Source organism: Pleurodeles waltl, chromosome 2_2 (assembly GCF_031143425.1).
Source record: "Pleurodeles waltl isolate 20211129_DDA chromosome 2_2, aPleWal1.hap1.20221129, whole genome shotgun sequence".
NCBI lineage: Eukaryota > Metazoa > Chordata > Amphibia > Caudata > Salamandridae > Pleurodeles > Pleurodeles waltl.
Window position 1 is genome coordinate 906,288,133 of NC_090439.1, and position 18,866 is coordinate 906,306,998.

At 46.7% G+C, this 18,866-nt stretch overlaps 1 protein-coding gene across 8 annotated transcripts in view; it reads left to right on the top strand.

Moving 5' to 3' along the window:
• The window catches only part of OXR1 (oxidation resistance 1), a 1,752,159-nt gene that overhangs the window by 1,494,353 nt on the left and 238,940 nt on the right, over positions 1–18,866 (top strand). For all 8 annotated transcript variants that reach the window (XM_069220614.1, XM_069220609.1, XM_069220613.1 and 5 more), the window contains one exon: positions 5,923–6,085. In XM_069220614.1, coding sequence (XP_069076715.1) covers positions 5,923–6,085 — 163 coding nt within the window. The remainder of the gene's footprint in view (positions 1–5,922; positions 6,086–18,866) is intronic.

Consider the following 18,866-nt stretch of genomic DNA (forward strand, 5'->3'; position numbering starts at 1 on the left):
TCTTTTGACCCATTTTGCCAAAGGAAAGGAAGTTGCCTAATAATTATGCACACCTGATATAGGGTGTTGATGTCATTAGACCACACCCCTTCTCGTTACAGAGATGCACATCACCTAATATGCTTAATTGGTAGTAGGCTTTCGAGCCTATACAGCTTGGAGTAAGACAACATGCATAAAGAGGATGATGTGGTCAAAATACTCATTTGCCTAATAATTCTGCACTCCCTGTAGTGTAGACAGTGTCTAGAAGCCAGGCTCTCTCCCTAGGTAGCTGTGGATGATCAGCCAAGGCTCATCTAGGAGACATGCAAAGCTTATTCAATAATACTGTAGCCACACAGCACTCACACATGAAAGAAAACACTGTTACAAAAATAAAGGTACTTTATTTTAGTGACACAATACCAAAAAGTATTAGAGGCAACCCTCTAACAGGAGGTAAGTAACACACTAAATATATATACACTAGTTACCACACATAAGCATAGAAAGTGACAGTAAACAGTGCAAATGCAGTTAGACATTAGTGACTCTAGGAGACCAAACCATGTACTAAAAAAATGGAATGCGGACACAGGACCCCCCACCTAGGCAAGTGGAATGTGTAGAGGGGAGCTGGGGGTACTAGGAAACCCCCAAGGTATGTACCACAGTGCCCCCTAGCGACCAGGAGAAAAGGAGTAAGTTAGTGGATTTTCCTGAAACCACCCAAAAGGAAAGAAAAGAAGAAAATGCAACACCCAGACAAGACTGCAAGAAACCAGTGGTGGATTCCTGAAGGGGAAGATCTGTGGAAGAAGGAGACCAAGTCCAGAAGTCAAAGAAGAGACCAGGAGGAGTAGGAGCTACTACCCACCCAGCTGTGGATGCAGGAGTTGGTCGGCGGTGATGTGAAGAAGGTCAGCACTGCAGCCCTGGGGTCTGTGAAGAGTTCCTGAGGGATGCAGTCGACATCCCACGCCGAAAGAAGAACTACAGTTGAGTGCTGGTGCAGGAACTCCACCAGCAAGCCTTAGCAAAGGTAAATGTTGCGGTTGGCGAAAACTGGAGCTGCAGGAGACCAGCAAGGCCCAGGACACGGGGTAACCTCATTGACACAGAGAGCCCACAGAAGCAGAGACCGCACCGACAGGAGTCCCAGAGGATGGGGACACATGAGTCGTAGAAGAGCCCACGCAGCATGACTGGAGAAGTGTCCCACGCTGCAGGAGAACCACTCAGAGGGCTGTGCGTTGCAGGAAGGAGTGCTGGGGGCTGAAGCTACACGTAGCTTGAAGATCCCTTGGCGGAGATGCACACAGGCCGTGGCAGCTGCAAGAGACGCAGTGCACAGGGGTACTGTCCTGCGTGGGAAGGTAACCACCAAAAGTTGGACAGCTGGCAGAGAGGAACACTCCGGACCACCACCTGTGATGCAGGATACACGCAACTCAGGATGAGAAGGGATCCACCCAGCCGGTCGTCGTTGCAGTATGTGCCTGTGGATGCAGGGGTGTGACTTCTTCACGCCAAGGGAGATTCCTTCTTCCTTCTTGTGCAGACTAAAGACTTTCTGCCCTTAGAGGATGCACAGCTTGAAGGAGCCCTGGAAACAATGTTGCAAGAAGACTCTCCTTTGTGGATGCAGATTTTCGTTCCTGGAGGATCCAGTCACGGTTCCGGTGGCTAGAAGTCAAAGTACGGTTGCAGAGGAGTCCTTCTCTAATCTGAGGACCTACCCAAGTGAGAGACCCTAAATAGCCCTGAAAGGGGGATTGGTCACCTAGCCAGGAGAGCACCTATCAGGAGGGGACCCTTACGTCACCTGCCTGGCCTGGCCGTTCAGATGCTGCCAGAGGTCCCTGCCAACCTTGGATTCAAGATGGCGAACCCAGGGACCCTCTGGAGGAGCTCTGAGCACCACCCCTGCAGTGACTCCCCTTTCTATTGTCCAGTTCTGGGCCACAAGTGTAGACTGTTTTACGCATGGAGGGCACCAAATGTGCCCTTCAAAGCACACCAGTGGCTTGGGGAGTCTACCCCTCCCAAGCCATGTAACACCTATTTCCAAAGGGAGAGTGTGTTACACCCCCCCCCCCCTCCCAAAGGAAATCCTTTGATATGGACTTGAGATGTGCAAGCATCAGAAGGGCAGAAACCTGTCTGAGGGGTGGCAGCAGCTTAGGCTGCCTGGAAAACACTGGAAGCCTGGTAGGAGCAATGCTTGGGGTCCTCTAAGGAGCCCCCAGAGTGCATGGAATCATACTTTCAATACTGGCAACAGTATTGGGGCATGATTCAGACATGTTTGATACCAAACATGCCTAGGTTCTGAATTACCATTATGTAGCTGGACATAAGTAGTGACCTATGTCCAGTATACACAAGAAATGGCGTCCCCGCACTCACGAAGTCCATGAAAATGGCACTGGAGTTCGTGAGTGTACCTCTGCTAGTGCAGAGGTGCCCTCACACACAAGTACTTGTACCCTGCCCTCTGGGCTAGGAAGGCCTGCCATAGGGGTGACTTATAGTGACCTGGTGCAGTAGCCTATGGTGGAAAAGGGTGTATGCACCCTTTCATGCAGGCTGCAGTCAGGCCTGCAGAACACTTTGCATGGGCTCCCTATGGGTGGCATAATACATGCTGCAGCCCATGGGGATCCCCTGGTACCCCAATACCCTGGGTACTTGGGTACCATATACTAGGGACTTGTATATGGCCAAATGTGGGGTGAAAATGGTACAAGTTACTATCTTAGAAGGGAGAGCGCATAATCTCTGGGGTCCTGGGTAGCAGGATCCCAGTGAACAGTCAAACACACTGGCAACAGGGAGAAAATGGGGGTAACCATGCCAAGAAATTGGGTACTTTCCTACAAATATGTAATATCGTAATTTGAAAATCTGCCTATGAAGTTTCCTGGTTGTCAGAAGGTGTTCCTCTGATAATGTCCATAACCTCTTTTGCCTTGTGGTTTGAAGAATAACCTAATTCTTGTAAAAATACTCTTGAATGTCCCCACTCTTTTACAAAAGGGGCTCTAAATAACAAGCCCTGCTGTTTGGTGCTCACCTCTGAATTGGCTCATTTTCGGGCAGTTGTGAGCTGAGATGGACCAGTTCTCCTTCCCTATTGTTCGAATAGTTCCCTTTGTCCACCCAGCCAAATACGATATTTAAGAAATCCCCTGCTTGTTGCTGTTCCAGCTCTTTTCCATGATCTTGGTAATGAGCATTGTATTTCTAGTACCTTTTGCTGGCATGACGACATCAACCTGTACTGTCTTTTTTTGGTTTCTGGTGATCTTTATAAAAAATGTAGACATGTTTGGATCTAGCTTAGGAGTCTGGGGTAGCTTGGCCTGAATTGTGAGTTTGGGAGAGTCTAGCCTAAGGCAGATCCTGAATACCTTAATAGTGAACTTCGTATGTTTGTTTTGAATGCAAAACACTACCTTTTCAGACAGGTTACAATCTTTTGTCCTAGGATGACATAGGTCATTATTGTTAAATAGTGCTTCCTGTGACTCAGAATGTGTCCTTCTGATCCTCCACGGCAAGACCCTCTGACTTCGTATTGTGATGTCTTTTTCTAAGACCATGCAGCATGCTCGTTCATGCATCTCCGACACTCTTAATTATCATATCTGGTCATCTGCCACCTCTGCCTAATTGAAATGCTCTGCTTGCTGCATCCACTTGGGAGCTCTGTGTGCCCATTTCTCCTCTCCAGAACGGTAGTCCTGTACCTGAAGTGGAAGGCCCGTGCTTGCCTACAACTGACATGGAAGTCCTCTTTAAACGTGAATGTGGAGTCCAGAACCACCTCTTTGCTTTGCACTGCTGAGCTTCTGGGTGATCGTTTCGCCCTTCTAAGTGGCAGCCTCAGGCATCTTCACGTTTTCATCACTCCTGGAGAGGGGTTAGAGAGATGAGGCACTAGATACTAGATTTCTTGACTCCTTTACCTAGCGATGTTAATGCAATGGCTGCCCTGTGGACAGACATGAATTCCCATAGAGAGGTCCTCATTTAGGACCACATTTGTTTTGTCTTACTCCACCAATATGCATTGTCGTAGACTCATCTCAGTGCTTTACGTCATATTGCACACCTTGCATGCAAAACAGTCCATTTTGGTAGGCCAGCACCCTTACGCACTAACAAAATGTACCATCCAAAGTAACCTGGCTTGTGAGCCTCACTCAACACATTAATCCCAGGCAGTAGGTAGAGAGCAGGTCTCCACCGGTATCTATTATTTGTCTAACAGGAAAGGCAAAATAGCTCACCAGAACTATGCAGCAGTCACTGGAGCTTCAAGCCATGCACCACGGAATAGTGGCTCACTATGTGACATGTAGAGGACGGCTGAGGGGCTCCCACATTTGTGCACCTTCCTGCTCAGTGATCTCCCTGACACTGCCCCTGATCCTGTAGGGATCAACCCTGACAACTTGTGGTAGGCGCCGCAGGGTTATAGGGATTTTCCTATGAGGTAAAAAAAAGTTCCTTGGCACTCATCTGCATCACCTCTTCCACCAAAGGTGGGCCTAATAATCAGCCCGAGCCACGATTGGGCATCACAACAGAACAAGAAATTCTTGCAAAACCCACAATAATACCAACATCATAATGCACTTGTCCAGTGAAAATCAATAGTTATAACTAGAAAGAAGAATATAATCAAATACAATGAAAACAAAAAGTACAGTAACAAGCCAAACGTTTGTCTGAGTGCTGAGCACCAAACAAAGAGGTCAATATGGAGGCAACAGATACTGTCTGAGACTCGTTTTGGGTTGGATAAAATATTTACATGCTTGTACACTTCCCATCAACACAGGAAGTTGTAAATATATGTTGACTGCTGAGTGATTGGTAAAAGGAGATGACCCTTGACATAGACTCTACGGTCTACTGCTTTTTGGTTCCTTGGAGATAGTATTATGCTCTGAACCTGTGTAAGTGGTTTGTACCTCTAATATCCATTATGGCCTCATTCCGAGGCAATTCCTGACTTGAGGACTATTCCTAATACGTGTTTACAGACTCAAATCTTCTATAGTGAGACAAACGCCTGTGTTTTCACCTGGGCTTAATGAAAGGGACACTGTCTTTCATCCATCTCTTTCAAAATTCTGGCTATCTTTTTGAGGCGAAATTTGCCTTTGGATCTCTCACTCATCCATGTATGTGTGCAACCAGTTTAGTACTATTCTGGGTTGTGTGCTCCTGTAGGGCTAGGAAGTGGGGATAGGCATTCTTGGTTTTGGCACCCATACTATGGATTGCTGTTTCTACTGCCCTAAAGACTTCCTTTAATCAGTTTGTGTTGAAATGGGCATGAAATATTGAAAATGCAGGTTGTCTCGCCTCACCTAAAAAAAAAAAAAAAAAAAAAAAAATCTTAAGACCATTGAAAGAAAGTTCTCCACACCAGTCTTAACTGACACATTGGTGCTGCTTCAGATACTTGGAAATCTAGTAGACGAAGCATGTACAGGACCATTAAGTAAATGGTTTCATTTGACGTCAGGGAAGGATGTTCAGAATGGTCCCAATAACCTTACGTGGAAGAATAAGTAATGGTGCAATATGTTGGGGTTAAGACGTAATAAACATAAAAATTATTTAGTAAATAGCGGTTATAATGGTATTTTTCCTCTTGCAAGCCCCGGAGTATTCTTTCCGAACTAGAACATTTCTTTTTTCATTAACAGGTTGCAGGTTTTCCTGTAGAGTTATACGAGTGCTAATTTAAACTTGAAAGGGAGTTTCACCTGTCAAGTAATTCTATTACAAGGAGTGGGTTTGGCTGAAGAAGCTTTAAGGTGTAACTTAAAAGTGCCTACCTTTTACGTTTCTAAATTGAGATTTTAAATGTAAGTGACAATAGACATACAAGATAATTTCTTTTCAATGTTGATTTTATAGGACTGATCACCTGTATGCCTTCTTCATTCAATGGACTCCAGAGTTGTTCTCAGAAGATACTGGAGAATTTACCAGAGAACCTGGATTTGTAGTGGTAAAGAAAAATATTGAACCCGAAATGAGCGAGTGTGCAACATTTGAGTCTGCTGCAAGAGTCTGGGAGGTAAGTTACTTTTAGAAATGGTTAGGGAAGAGAAGCAAAACACATTGATAAAATTAGTTTTTGGTAAAAAAAAAAAAAAAGTATTTTCTTATACTTGTAAGATATGAAATTATAATAAGTGATTTAGTTGCATTTTCCCACCTATGGTTTCGCCATTTCATTGCAAACCTTTTATCCACGAAGGTCAAAATTCTACTAATCACTAGTACGTATATTGCATGTACAAGTTAAACATTTAAAACAATTTTCTTCCATTTTTATTTTAACACATGAATGCTGTGATTTAGACAGACATTTGTGTCATCTACATTTCCTAACTTACTGACCTGACTTGATCTTTTTTCCTTAAATGTTATGCCAAGCTCAGTATTTCACTTCTTTATGAGAAGTAGAATACAGGAATTTGTGGTTGCCGCCCATTAGGTAGGATTCGGTGATGCCCTATCAATTGTGCCCTGCCACTTGGATTGCCATAAGTTGTGTATCACTCTTCTTCTAGCAAAGGAAAAGAACTTTGTGTGTTTAGGGACTTCTAGCCGCAGATTCCTTAAAATATCCCCAGTCAGATTAGATCCTGTTTTTTTTTTGTTTTTTTTGCAGTACCCCTGCTGGCTGGTAGGTGGTGTCCGCACAAAAAAAAATTAAGTTCACAGTGCCTATCTAGGCGCCATCCATGCGCACTGATATCTGTTCTTTTTTATTTCCGTGCCAGCCATCTCAGAGTTGGAGAAGAGCTACCCCTAGTCAATTTTTCACTAACTTTTTTGATGTTTTGTAGCATTCTTTTGAGGTTTTTTCCTTCTAGTGTGGCAGGAATGTCATCTAAGAAGGCCAACTTCAAGCCCTGTGGCACTTCTCATCGACCGGTTACGCACTTGCATCTTCATACATTTAGTGCCTCGAGCACGACCATGACCCTAAGTCTTGCTCTGACTAATGCACCATGAATCCTAAGGCCTTAAGTGAGTGATCCCTAAAGCTCCTGGTGACTTTGCATGCAATGCCACAACGTGCAAGGTCCAAGTCGAGAAAAGGGTTCCAGGAGCGGTTGAGGAATCAGAGATTTTTGTCACACTCCAAGTCGTTGGGCCACAGGGGTAACCCCCGCCATAAGAAGAAGTTGTTGAAGAGGTCTTTGACTTCTAGAGGGCTGTCTACCGATTAGACAAGGGAGAGTCTTCATTTGATGCCTGGCTCCAAAGTAGAGCCTGCCCGTGCCCCTGGCCCGTCTCCACGCCTCCCCCATTTTCGAGAGCCAAGAGCCCACCTCCCCACCACCGGATTGGGAATCCAAGATGCTGGAATATTTGGGAAAGAAATTGAAATTTACCCATCCAGCCACTGTGGCATGCACGCTTCCCCAGTCTCTGTGTGGCCAGGGGCCACAGTGCCTAGAGACCTTGTGAGTCGAGCAGCCAGGGGTCAGGCCAGTCCACCACTTGTCTGGCAGCCGCAGCCTCCAAGCCTTCATGGTCTGCCCTTATACCATCATGGGCACCCTGTTGGGGACAGGATTTGCCATTATCGGCCCCAGTCCAGAGCACCAGACAGGTAGGTTTTGCAGATTGTCCTAAGGAGCTACTTCCGCCCTTTCGTGACCCCCACACCTCCCAATGCCTCTCAAACAAACAGGATGACAGAAGACGTCTTTCCCTTCTCCACCAGAAAGTGACGGCTCTCTTGGCCAGGGGTGCCATAGATAGTGCCAACACCAGAAGTGGGCTGTTGCTGCTATTCCTGCCACTTTCTGGTGCCCAAAGAGGACAGAGGCCTTCATCCTATCTTTGACCTGTGCCCTCTTAAATTCTTTCTGAAGAAGTTGTTCAAAATGCTCATGCTTGCTCAGGTTCTATCTGCCCTACACCCTACCGACTGGATGGTAGTTTTGGACTTGCAGGATGCATATTTTCTCATCCCTGCAGAATGCATAATTTCTCATCCCTATCTTGCCTGACATTACCTGAGTTTTTTAGTAGGTAACAAGCACTTTCAGTTCGCTGTGCTCCCTATTGGCCTTACCACCGCCACTTGGGTGTTCACCAAGATGATGGCGGTGGTTGCAGATGATCAGCGGAGATCAGGGGTTCCAGTCTTCTCCTATCTCGACGACTGGCTGTCGAATGCAGGTGCACCCCAGGCCGTTGTCCCCCACCTCCATACTATGGAAAACTTCTTGCATTCGCTGGGGTTCACTATCAATGTGTCAGAATCACACCTGACTCCCTCTTAGACGTTTTCTTTAATCAAAGCTGTTCTGAATGAGGTGCAGTTTAAGGCTTATCCTCCTGCACGGCGACACGAGGACATTCAGGCTATGATACCAATGTTTCAGCTTCGGTCTTGGATTTCAGTTGGACTCACTGTGAAGTTGCTGGGATGCAGGGCCTCCTGCATCCCGCTGGTGACACATGCCTGCCGTCATAAGCGGACTATGCAGTGGGACCTGAAGTCCCAGTGGACTCATCATCAGTCGTCCTCGCCGACATGGTCCAGCTCTTGGAGGTTACTGCAAACGACCTGCAGTGGTGGCTAACAAACTGTGATGGGGGTCACTGCAGACCTCTCTCCCTTCCCCAACCAGATCTCACACTCCCTGGATGGGGAGGCCATCTGGGAGCGGTGGAGATAAGAGGACTCTGGTCTCCGGTGGTATCTGGAAATTCACATTAACTTGGTGGAGCGCTGTATGATCCTGCTGGCATTAAAAGCCTTTCTACTCTCCATCGAGGGAAGGCTAGTGCAGATGTTCACCGACAACACCACCGCCATGTGGTATTGCATCAAACAGGGTGGGGTGGGGTTGTGGACTGTTTGCCAAGAGGCCCTGCGTCTCTAGACATGGCTGGAACATCAGGGCATATCTCTGGTGGTTCAACATCTGGTGTGCTCTCTGAATGCCAATGCAGAGCGGACAAACTCAGTTGAAGATACCTTGTAGATCACGAATGGCGGCTGTATCTGGTGGTGGTGCAAGGTCTCTTTCAACAGTAGGGAGAGCCTTGGTTAGATATATTCGCCACCGCAGAGAACACGCAATGTCAGCAGTTCAGCGCACCAGAGCTTCCAAGAGGGCTGTCACTTGGAGCCACTTTTCATCTCAAGTGGAACTCAGGCCTCCTGTACACATTTCCGCACATAGCACTCCTGCCCAGAGTTCTCAAAGAGATGAGGTTCAACCGTGCCCAAGTCACTCTTGTGGCTCCAGACTGGGCACAAAGAAGTATCATGAGCTGTTGAGCATGGCCATCGGTCCTCCCATCAAGCTGTCTCTTTTGAAGGATCTTCTGTCACAGCAGCAGGGGAGGGTCTTCCACCCAAACGTGTCAGGTCTCCACCTTCATGTGTGGAGATTGAGCAGCAGCAGTTGGCAGCTTTTGACCTTCCTCCTGAAGTTTGTGATGTTATCTTGGCAGCCAGACATTCCTCCACCAAGACAGTATATGCCTGCTGTCGCGGAAAATGTGTGACATGATGTACGTAGACAGATGGAGCCCCTTTCTGCAACCCTTTCTCAAGTTCTTCTTTTTATTCTTTCCCTTGCCCAGCAGGGCTCTGCTCTGGGCACTCCTAAGGACTACCTTTCTGCTAATTCTGCTTTTATGCAGTTTCCTGACCAGCCATTCCTCTTCAAATCCCCTATTATAACTAGGTTCTTAAAAGATTCCCTCCTTCCCTTTCCATTATACCCCAGTGGGACTTAAATGTCGGCCTCCCTTTTCTTATATGTGCTCCCTCTGAGCCTTTACACAGTTGTCCATTCAGGCTCCTTACTATTAAAGCGGACTTCCTCATGGCTATAAAATCTGCCAGGATGTTCAGTAAGCTTCAAACTTTATCATCCAAGCCTCCTTATTTGAACATCTACCCAGACAAGCATCCTTCACCTTCTGGACCCAGAAAGAGGGTTGTTGTTCTCCCTTGGTCAAACAAGAGAGTTCCTGGTGAATGACCAACTCTTCGTAGGTTATGTCGGAGTGGAGAAAGGTTGGGCCGTAGAGAAGTGGACCATCTCGAGATGGATTGTGCTCTCTATCAAGATCTGCAATGCATTGGCTAAGAAGAAACCCACTGAGGGTTTGTGTGCTTATTCCACCAGAGCCAAGCTGCAACCAGTACATTAGCACGCGTAGTTCCGGTCTAGACATCTGCCAGTGAGCAACATGGGCATCTTTCCACTCATTCACAAACAGAGTCAGGTCCATCGGGATGGGCATTTTTCCTGTTTGGTCCCCCAGGACTTCTTCGTATGAAATTGACCCACAGACCCACCTCTGAGGAGGTAATGCTTGAGTATCTGTTCTAAGGAAAGGAATCTGTGGCTAGAAGTCCCTATAAGATGAACGAGTTACCTTCGCCAACACATTATCTGTTAGAGACTCTTTCTAGCTGCAGATTCCTTACTGACCCAACCATCCTTCCCGCTCTGTCAACTGATTTCTAGGCAAAGGGTTTTTCCTTTCAGGACCCTAGTTTTTCACACTGGTGGTCAGTGTTCTTGATGGCTCCTTGCTTCTGGCATGAAAAGCTGTGAAAAAAACTTGACGTCTTCATGCCTGGGTGGCGCTTATTTAGGCACCGTAAATGTCACTGTGACAGTGCTGATGACGCCACACGGAGCCAAATGACGCCACCTACTCGCATGCAGGGGTACTGCTCACAAAAATGTTACAGGTCCAGTCTGACACCTGGGGATAGTTCTAAGGAAAGGGATCTGCAGTTAGATAGTCTCTACCAGAAAAGGCATTACAGAAGGTAAGTAACTTGTCTGACTGTGCAGTCAATGCTCTCTCATCAAAAATAAACATTTTTACTCTTTGAATCACTGACTCATAGCATTATGTTTGAAGTGTGGGGACCAAAATTGCCTCCTACAAGTCTCTAGCAGAATGATATACATGAGCTCCCTATAACCAGTGGAATGTCCGGTGTCACACTGGCAATGTGGTTGACATATAAGGGTATGCAACAGAAGGAATGTGGTGATTGGCTGTATTGCAGCACTCTCTCTGCATTCTACCACAGTCTTGTGTGTGGCAAGGTCTGCGTGTATTGGAACCCGGAGTAGAATACAACCATAGGAGGTCAATGGTGAGGTGAAGCAGTCAGAGTGGGACTCAACATCTCGGTGTAAGTCTTAAAAAAAAAAAAAAATCCTCAATAGAGAGAATGGATGGAGGTCAGAGTGCTCATATGTGTGAATGTAATATATATGCACTCTTTTATTTATTGTGCACAGCTGTGGCATGATGATATCCACCCTTCTTAAACTACTGGCAACAGCATATGTATGTTTTAAAACATTTTTTTTTTTACTATATTTCTATATTTAATATTTTATTTGCATTCCAGGAACCACACCAGAAATAGTACCTTGCAAAGATAGTGCATCCAGAGGACCAATGAACAGTGTAGATCAGTGGCTCCCAACCTGTGGTCCGGGGACCCCTCGGGGGCCGCGAAACCTCCTCAGGGGGTTAAATACTGCTTAGAAAATTCAGTAATATTAACAGATTAGGTCTCCAACATGACGCAGTGGGGGAGTGATTGGGGTGAGTCCTTGAATTCCAATATAGAATCCGTGGGAGTCACCAGGTTTCGGTATTGATAAAGGAGAGGGTGGGCGACAGAAGTCAAAAGGTTGGGAACCACTCGTCTAAATCGTGTGACATTAATCATATCTGATTGAAACTTTTAGTTGCAGATTGCTTAACTTAGAATTTCCCCCAGGCGACAGACTGAATCTGCAGATTTTTCTTCAAGCAGTACCCTTGCACGCTGTCATTTGGTGTTGGTTGCCTCTGCGTCTGTTGGCGTCATGGTCGCTATGATGACGTGGTGGTCATATATAGGCGCCACCTAGGCACGCGGACATCAGCTACCCTCTGTCGTTTTTTGACTGACTTTTTGTTGAAGTTTTTTGACCTGCTTGGTGTGTCAAGATGTCTTTCCGCAAGAATGGATTCAAGCCATGTGACTCCTGTAACCAAGTGATGGTGACGGATCCTCACTTTGTGTGCTTTTGGTTTCTGGAGCACGGCCACAACCCAAAGTCATGCTCTGAGTGTGTGACCATGAACCCAAAGGCTTTGATGGAGTGGTCCCTAAAGCTCATAGCCACCACGCGTTCAGCTCTGCATCGCTCTCGGTCTCGCTTGAGAGGAAGGTCATAAGACCCCTTCAGGTGCCTCGTCCCACTCAAATCGTCAGGACATTCGGATCACAAAAAAAAGTTGAAGAAGAACAAATGTTCTTTGACTTCACCCTGTCGCTCGGACTATGCAACGCGGGAGGAGCATCAACGTTCTAGGCCTACGTCATTGGAGCTTGCTTCTGGGTCGCTCCACACCTCCCTGAGCTTCCAGGAGCCGGAGCCACCCCTGCCAGCTCAGAGTTTTTCGAGGCCATGTGCCTTATTTTTGGCAGTCTGACCCTCCTGTGATGCCTTTGGGCCCAGTGAGGTCAGAGGAGCCTCCTCAGATTCTGCGTCGGCGGCTTTGGCCTCTGCTCTGGAGGGCACCCCAAAATCCGTTACTGGATCCATGCAGACGCTGGTCATGCCATTAAATTATTCCCTGGCATCGGTAAGGATGTTGACGCTTCTGACGCCGTTTGGGCCCATGATCGACATCAATCCCATACTGATGCTTGACTCTGACTTTGAGCTGGAATGACGTCAATGACATTGATTCTGTCTTCGACAGGGACTTTGCTCCCTAGGTTGGATCTTGACCCATATGCTTATAGGGACGGGTACTGTGAAAGTATGGAGGGATCGCTGGACCCTTTAGAATTCCAGCTAGAAGATCCTGAAATGGACTGGGCTCAGGAGTTGGGTGAAGCAATTGATTGTGGTACCTCCCTTGACGCTGGCATTCTTTATCCCCCTACCGTGGCTAAGGAGGTGAGAGTCTCTTATTCAGTGGTGTTAAGAAGAACGACTGAGGTCCTGGGCCCTGAGCTGCCTTCAGTGGCTGTCAGAACTAACCTCCTGACTGAGGTGTTTCAGCCCAGAGCTTCTACATCTGAACCCCTTTTGCCCTTCAATGAAGCCCCCACTGATGTCCTGCTGGGGACGTGGCCTAAACCCGGCACAGGGGCTCCTGTCAACAGGATAATCGCCCGCCACCATAGGCCTGCACCTACAACCTTAAATTCCAGACCAAGTGTCCCACGCATGAGATTTTGGTCATCCAAGTTTCTTCCTCTTCTGGTGCATTCCCATCCACACCTCCAGATAGGGAATCAAAACAACTGGATCAACTTGGAAAGAAGTTATTATCTTCCTCCAGACTGGCATTGCTGTCCATGAACACCGCATGTTTTTTCAGCCTCTATTCCTGTACTTTATGGCGTACGGTCGCACAGGTGCTGCCATAGGTCCTGGAGGAGACCCAAACCATTCTCTCCAAGCTGTTGCTGACAGGAGAGATGCAGCCAAGTTCACGATTCATTGTGGGCTGGACACGTCCAACTCACCAGGCAGATCTTTTGCGTCGATGGTGGCCTTGAGGTTCAGCGATTGGTTGAGGGCATCTGGCTTTTTGAGTGCTTTAAGGAGTCCTGGGCTATGGCTCGGTCGCTTGGCCTCGCAGCTGCTACCCCCCATAGGCCAAGCTCCCACCCTCCAGTCCCCCCCCACCGGCTCAGTCTGCTTTTCGCCCCTTTTGTGGCTTCGTAAGGGGTGCCAATCCACATCCATTTCCCTCCAGCTACTGTGCTGCGCAGACGCAGGATCCAACTTACCCGTGTATATGTGTCCACTGCAGTGAAACCTGAAGTTCCAGTGGGTGCAACATCAGGGGAATCTCTCCGACATGGTCCAGGTCTTGGAAGGAACTGCGCAAGATCTTCAGTGGTAGCTTTCGAAACGCATTTGGGTCAAAGGCACATCCCTCTCCTTTCCTCAGCCAGATCTAACAGTAGTGACAGATGCGTCACTCCTGGGATAGGGTGACCACATGGGGGAGACTGAGATCAGAAGCATCTGGTCTCCGGCGGAGTCCGGGTTCCACATAAACCTTCTTGAGCTCAGGGCGATCAGGCTTGCATTGAAAGCATTCCTTCCCTCTCTCTCACAGTGAAGGTGGTGCAGTTGTTCATGAACAACACCACCGCCATGTGGTACTGTGACAAGAGGGGGTGGGGTCGTGTACCCTTTATCCAAAAGCCTTGCATCTCTAGACGTGGCTAGAACATCAAGGCAACAACATCTGACAGGCTCTCTGAACGCCAAAGCAGACAAACTCAGCTGTCAATGCATGGTTGATCATGAATGGCGTCTCCATCCATAGGTGGCGCAAGGTCTCTTTCAGCAATGGGGAGAGCCTTGGTTAGATCTGTTCGCCTCTGCAGAGAACGCACAATTGCTCGTTGGAGATTCCAAGGTGGCACTAGCTTGGCAACGCTTTTCGTCTTGAGTAGAACTCAGACCTCCTATACCTCTTTCCACCTATACCACTTCTGCCTAGAGTTATCAAGAACGACTGGGCCCAGGTAATTCTTGTGGGTCCGGACTAGGCACGAAGAGTATGGTATTCCAAGCTTCTGAGCATGACCATCGAACCTCCACTCAGACTGCCTCTTCGGGAGGATCTTCTGTCCCGAACCTGCCCAGCATTCGCCTTCTTTTGTGGAGATTGACTGGTGGCAATTGATAGCTTTCGATCTTCCGCCCACGCGTCCCTCCACCAAAACGGTATACGCCTGTTGTTGGAATAAATTTGTGGCATGGTGTACCAACAAATCTGTTGATCCCCTTTCTGCATCTCTGTCTGAGGTTCTTTTGTTTTATACTCTCTCTTGCCCAGCAGGGCTCTGCTTATGGCACTGTTCTGCTTTCCCTCTTATCTCATAACCGAGCTTACAGAACCTCTCTGGAATGCACTTCTGAGTTTAAAGAAGACATTTATTGTTATTAAACCCACAAGTTCCTGAGAGACGAAATTAGTAGATTGGAAGCACACGTTCAAAAGTAGTCGCAGCAATGAAAGCAAAATATATCAAAGTACTTCTCAGTTGCAATGTACACAGCAAATAGATGTGATTTGTATCATAGCATAACTTCAAAGCAAAGCATAAAAGTCAAAATTCATCACGTATGGGCAAGGCGGTAGGGCCTATATTCAGCTTCATCTTTCTGGGGTCTGCAAGTTGATGACTCCGGTCAACTGCGAGAAAGAGATACTCTACCCAAACGGGAGACAGGCAACTGATGTCTAGTTCCTGTCTGAAGTCAAGCAGATTCAATCTACCTCTCTGTAGCCCAGATTCATCCTTAAAAGCAAACTGAGTGTGAGAGCCGAAGAACCTTGGAGAGAGGCCAATTCTCCTGAGCTCACTCGCTCTCAGACTGGATTGCGAGGTAAAAACAAAATCTACGTGCTCTTACCAGCTAAGGTCTGGTGTGAAGAAAACAGCTTGGTCCATCTTGTGGAAAAACACAGCTTGGAAAAACACAGCTCATCTGCAATGTCTCAACTGCAATGTCTAACCCCACGTTAAAGTTAATAGGCAGCTAACCTAAATACCAAATGTAATGTCTAATGTCATGTCAAAGCCAATAGGCAGCTAAACTGAATACAGAATGCAATGTCTAATGCCGTGTCAAAGCCAATAGGCAGCTAAACTGAACACAACATGTAATGGCTAATGCCATGTCAAAGCCAATAGGCGGCTAAACTGAATACAGAATGTAATGGCTAACTCCATGTTAAAGACAATAGGCAGCTAAACTGAATACAAAACATATAATGTGCTACTGGTGAACATTGAGCAACTAATATGTGCAGAGGTGAAACACAAAGTCATTGGTCACAGACAATTAATAGCATCACAGGCACCCTTAAGGGTTATCTATCTGTCATCTTTGTTTTCCTCAGACTTACCTGATCAACCCTCCGGGTTTAAATCTCCCATTGTTGGGAGATTTCTCAGATGTCGTACCCACATGTTTCTGCCTACTTCGTTCATAATACCCCAGTGGGATTTGAACCTGGTACTCACTTTGCTCATGTGTGCTCCTTTTGAGCCACTTCATAATTGTCTTCTTTGGCTTCTCACTTTGAAAACATCTTTCCTTGTAGCCATCACCTCAGCATGTAGAGGTAGTGAGCTGCAAGCTCTTTCTTCTAAGCCACCCTTCATCTATGCTATCCTGACAAAGTGGTTCTTTGTACCCAGGGCCTCCCCCTTTCATGGAGGCCAAACCATCACCTTGTTTGGTTTTTACGCACCTCACATCCTTCTCGTGAAGAGGAGAGACTCCACAGTCTGGATCCAAAAAGAGCGTTGGCGTTCTACCTTAATTGTACCAAAGACTTCGGCTGGATGATCAACACTTTACTGGTTATGTGAGTGCGAAGAAAGGACGGGCGTTGCAGAAAAGCACCATCTTTAGATGGGTTGTTTCTGCTTCAGAATCTGCTACGCTTTAGCTAAGAAGCAACCCCCTGAGTATTTGCATGCTCCCTCGAGCAGAGCAACTGCTGCAACCGCTGCTTTAGCACGCGGGGTTCCAGTCCTGGACATCTGCCAGGCAGCAATGTGGGCGTCCCTGCACACGTTCACTAAACATTACTCCATGGACAGTCAGATGCTCAGGGGCGGCTACCTTGGCCGTTTGGTCCTGCAGGACTTAATAGTATGATCTTAGTTCGCAGACCCTCCTCCGGGGAAGGTATTGCTTGGGTATCTATTCCAAGGTTAGGAATCTAGAAGTCTCTATCAGATGAACAAGTTACTTATCGGTAACTAATTATCTGATAGAGACGTAATCTAGTTTCAGATTCTTTACTGATCCACTCATCCTCCCCGCTCTGCAAACTGATTTCTAGGGACAGGGAATTCCTTTTCAGGGCCCTAGTTCTAGCGCACCAGTCTGTGTTCTTTATGGCTCTGTGCTTCTGTCATGGAAAGTTGTGAAAAGAAACTGACATCAGCAGGCCGGGGTGGCCCCTATATACAACTGCAGCATCTTCACAGTGACCACGCCGCCACCAACGGACGTGGAGTTGACCTACGCCATCTGATGGCATGAAATATTATTGCTCAAAGAAAAATCTCTGGATCCAGTCTGAAGAGCTCCCTATCTACACTGTGGCACATACAGACAGGAGCAAACTAACTATGTCTGCAAATTGGATCATCATTTGCTCCTGCTTTTTATAACCCTTTACTTTAGAGTTTCACAAACGACCTTGCTGGCAAGCAACCTTATTCTGTAGTCTATTTGTTTTATTTTTTTATTTTTTGAGCGGCTGGCAAATTTTATATTTCCTTCCAACCTGGGTTTTCGGTTCTTTATTTCTACACAGATTTACAAAGAAATTACAATGTCCGTGTATTTATTAACCCCTTTTAATTGCTACTATGTCATTGAAACTTCCTGAGAGTCGCCTTGAAAATGACAGGAATCAAGCTCTGTGCGGTGACTGCAGAAAGCAGTTGTAGGTCACTGATCTGCATGACTTAATACTTTGGTGCTTGGGTTCCAGTCATGACCTTGGCAGTCAAGGCACCCTCATGTACCCAGAGGCAATCTTTGAACCTGAGGTCAAACTCTGTCACTTAGAAAAAGAAAAGAAAATAAGTCAGCGAAGCACTGATGTTTTAAGGTATGGCTGTCAAGGTTTTGGTGGCCGTGTTCCCAGTAGCATGGGTGTATCTACCCAGAATGCACACAGTATTCAAAGATGTTGAGACCAAAATCTTGATAGCAGTCTCGGAAGACCTCAGTGCTTTGCTCACTCAAATGAGACATAATGACCAGGATAAAGTGTATCTTGTGTGGTGTTTTAGACACCATGGATTGTTTAGATAGAGCTATTGGTAGCAGTGCAATGCTTATGAGGTACACCTAGATGCAATAGAGTATATTTTCAGGGGATGTCCGGTCATTCTTTGAGGACATTAACTTGACTTGGCTCTAGATTGTTTGGGGAAAATAGCTATTATGCTGCTGTTATGCAGCAGGATCATTGGGAGGAGGCAGGATACATTTCCTTTCGGGATAGAGATCCATTATGTCTGGCAGATGGGTCTTGCAGATCATTCAAAGGGGAAATGCCATTTTGTTTATTTCCCTGTTTCTCCCCCTATGTCAGAACAACTGTCAGAAGGCCATTCTTTGCTGCAAGAAGTAGATCTTTTGCTGGCAATTGAGCAGTGCCAGCTTTGTAGAGAGGACAAGGTTGCTAATCATGCTATTTCCTCGTACCAAAGGACAAATGCCTCATGGCCTATACTGGACCTATGCTGACTAAATGCCTTTCTGTGGAAAGACACATTCAAAATGCTTACCCTGTCTCAAACTGTCTGCTTTGAACCCAAATGACTGGATTTTCTTAAAGTAATGACGGTGGCCGCTACCAATCTTCCGAAGTCAAAGATATATTATTAATATACCTTGACAAGTGGCTGCTTAAGGCAGGTTTGCTACAACTAGTCATGGACCACCTGCAAATGACAGCCGAACTCCTGACATGTTTGGGTATTCCATCAGCAAACGTAAGTCCCACCTGAGCCCCATGCAGAGGAACCTCTGTCATAGATATGCTGCTCAGGCCCAGAGCTCCACCTGCCTGTGTTGGCCCTTGGCCAATTCCTGGATCTACATTTTTCCAGACCCTCTCTCCTCTGCTGTATTCGTCTTACTCTTCCTACTTCTGTGCAACTCTCTTCTTGAGCAACTTCCTGCTCTCTTTCCCGTCCTTTTTGCCAATCCTGTTCTCGTTCCTTCCCTTTTTTCTGCTGTTCCTGCCATTTTTCTCACTCTCCACTTCAG